General features: G+C 32.4%; 1 protein-coding gene across 1 annotated transcript; it reads right to left on the bottom strand.

Annotated features, from left to right (window-relative positions):
* Positions 1 to 257: 257 nt before the first annotated feature.
* Positions 258 to 1,704, bottom strand: LOC133678396 (uncharacterized). Its single transcript, XM_062100687.1, has one exon. The coding sequence runs from the start codon at positions 1,438 to 1,440 to the stop codon at positions 484 to 486; it is 957 nt and encodes a 318-aa protein (XP_061956671.1). The 5' UTR covers positions 1,441 to 1,704; the 3' UTR covers positions 258 to 483.
* Between the last annotated feature and the right edge of the window lie 1,642 nt (positions 1,705 to 3,346).

The following is a 3,346-nucleotide window of genomic DNA, read 5'->3' as shown; positions in this document are numbered from 1 at the left end:
AATGGAATACATTTACCAAGTCTTCGGACTTTGCCATGTCAAGGAATCAAATATTATCAGTTAATCATCAACAAGCCAATCACAGGACCGCCGACAAGTCAAGCTAGTGTAAAACTTGTAATGACTAAATCCAAAAAATGGAAATTCCAACGCTGAAAGTGACAAGCATAACCTGTTTCTTATCGCGACCATCAACTGAACACAAGCCATTAATTCAAACACGAAACTGTAAGCCACAGAGTATCAACTATATATCATACTAAAGCAACACAACCAATAAATAAAATTAATCAGGAACTGTGGTAAGCAATGTCAACCAGTGGAATAAAGAACATCGTATCATCGTTGAATTGACAGTCTGACACACATTCTCAAAGAAAAGGAGACCAATTTAAACAAGTTTCCACACAACCATCTCAAAGATTACATACATAACAGCTTACTAATGATGCCAATTCTGTCTTCCTCTGTGTTTCCACCAGCTCAGGCATCCAGGTTCTCCATCTGAATGCTGCTTTTCAAAGGCACATACTCTCCAAGATACCCACCAAGATGCTCATGTAAGGCAGTCTTATCAATCCCTTGATGATGATAACTCTTGCAAACATAATAAAACACACTTTGCACCAACAATCCCACCAAATTCACAATCACCAAAGCCCCAACCAAGAAACCACCAACAACAATCCTTGTAAACACTCCATATTTATCTCCACCATGAACCACAACAGTTGCAAAAACCATAGAAACCAATCCACAAATAGACAAATACCCAAAAACAAGAACACCGGCCACTCGAATCTTCCCTTTCAACAACTCGTAACTCTTTTTCATAGCAACAAGACCATAAACTGGCTCCAAGACAGAAACCACACTAGCCAAATGCCAAAGTGCAGTTATATAAACATGAACAACCAAGAAAAGCACACCAATCACCATCAAGGAGAACAAAACCAAGAGGGTGTTCTGAATATCAATACCAACAATCAAAATCACCAAGAAGAGCAAGAAAACAGAATTATAAACCAACATCAACAAACAAACCCACAAGAAAGTGATAAACAAACGCTTAAAAACTTGAGGGATAGCAGACGTGGTAGAGGAAAAAGAAACAGGCTTTGAAGTGTAAAGAGAAGCAACAGTGAAAACAACAGCAGCAGTTGATAGAAGAGAGAAGGCAAACAAAAAGATTAAATAAAAGAATTGAAAAACCAAAAGAAGGGTCCATTGATGAGTGTTTTGGCTTGATGGGTGATCTTGAATTTGGTCTAATAGAGGATGAGTAAAAAGAGAATGCGCCAAGATTGCAAAAGATAAAGGAAAGATTAAAGCAACGGTGATTAGCTGAAAAGTTTTTGGTGATTGTTTTGGGATTGAAATAGATTCCTTTAAGATTTCTGGTATCGTCAAGAATTGTAGCTCTTCTGTTGCAAGATCCATGGTGGGCTTCTTCTCTGTTTCTTGAAAGAAATATCAAAGCTTTTAGAGAGCGAGACAGACGGTGGAGGAGGTTGAAGAGATGTGTCGGTGATGATGGGTTCTGGAAATTTGCGAAGCGAACGAAGGAAGGAAGGTAGCTGATTTTTTTTTTTAATTTTTTTTATTGGATTTGGTGGATTTGGAATTTTTATTGTTCTTTTTGTTTGGTTTTGATTCATAGTTTCATACACAGGGTAGATCTGGTGCAGTAAAAGAGATGTGATCATGTTTTGACATGTGAACTAGCATTTGCCTTCTTTTTTTCGTCCGAGTTTGATGACATTATATTAATTTTTCCCAGTTTAAAAACTAATCGATTTGAGGCAATTAATTCAAAAAAATAATTTCAAAATGATTTTTTTTAAGAAAGTTAACAGATTTTTAGATCAGTTTTACTTGAATTAGTTAGGTCCTGGATTAAATTTAAGTGTTTGATCGTGTCTGGACCATTCTAAACCTTGTTCTAGATTAGTTTGAGTTTTATAAGTATATTTTTCTATTAAATAATTTAAAAATATTAAAAAAAATACTTTAGAAAACCCGAACTCCAAGGTAAAATAATATATAATCGAGCATCATGGATGCCAAGCGAGTTTCTACCATTTTCACGTGTGGACCACCCTTAGTTCTCACATATTTAATGCGTATTATGAACTCCATGCCACATTAACTTAAGAAGATACATGATAGTATAATAATAATTATTTTTAAAAAATATATTAAAATAATATAATTTTTTAATTTTATTTTTAATATTATCTCATCAAAATAATTTTAAATATTTTTTTTAATTTTTTTAGCAAACTCCCGTAAAAAGAAATATGAACTAAAATCACAAGCCAGTATCCAGTTTTTAAGGTGTCTTTAGAAACTCAAAAATTTTGAATTTTTTTATTTAAAATAATCTTTTTATATTTTTAAATTGTTTTGATATGTTAATATAAAAAATATTTTTTAAAAAATAAAAATAATTATATTAATATATTTTTAAATAAAAAATATTTAACATTGAGTTAAAAAAAAGAGTCCATGTTAGCACCCCAAAATATATATATATAGATCCTATTTCGCAAGCCTAATCAAGTTCTTAACTCAGTTTGGATTCACCACTTAAATTCTCAACAACATTAATTTGAAATTTTGAAGAAGAAAGACTGATAAATAACTTTATCATTAACCATTTATATTCATAATCATGTTTAAGTCAAATGACTTCTCCTAATTCTTTGAGATATATTAATAATACCATATATGTAATTGCTTGTGAGATGTGATTTGTATACCAATTTGATTCGAAGAGAATCATTTTTTTTTTCTTGAAGTGAGAGAATTGTTGCAATTTTCACACAATTTTTCAACATCTAATCGATTTCGTTTCGAAGAAAGAAAATAAAATTAATTCATTGTGTACGTATTTTGTTGGGCTTTTTGTATGTATTTCAAAATTTAGCCCTATGCCCCTGTTTCTTGTATACGGTCTGTTGAGTCCACGTACGTATCCATTCTTCTGGCCCCTGTCGATCCTCGGCCGGCTGGCAGGTTGCCACCGGCAAGGCAAGTGTGATATAGTTAAGGGTAAGAGTGAAATACTATTTTTAAAACAAACACCTTAATTAATTTTTTCTATTTCTAAAAATTTGTTGCAGCCGTCACTCTCAACTTTGCTTTAATGATAACAAAATAATCATTAGTTATCAACACAACAACTATGGAAATTAGCCTAATGAGAAGAGGTTGAAATACAGTACATAGACAGTATCTTGCAGCTCTTGGATGTGTATAATTAGAAGTTGATGCACGCAGTGTGGAATCTGCAGAATTGTATTAATAATGTTTGATTATAATATATATATTTATCTCTGCAACG

The sequence above is a fragment of the Populus nigra genome, chromosome 18 (genome assembly GCF_951802175.1).
Source record: "Populus nigra chromosome 18, ddPopNigr1.1, whole genome shotgun sequence".
Classification (NCBI taxonomy): Eukaryota; Viridiplantae; Streptophyta; class Magnoliopsida; order Malpighiales; family Salicaceae; genus Populus; species Populus nigra.
Note: the sequence above shows the minus strand (reverse complement) of the source record. Positions and strands in the feature narration are given on the sequence as shown.

Bases quoted from the DNA above. Each gene is read 5' to 3' on its own strand.
- LOC133678396 (XM_062100687.1), bottom strand. From the start codon at position 1,440: ATGGATCTTGCAACAGAAGAGCTACAATTCTTGACGATACCAGAAATC.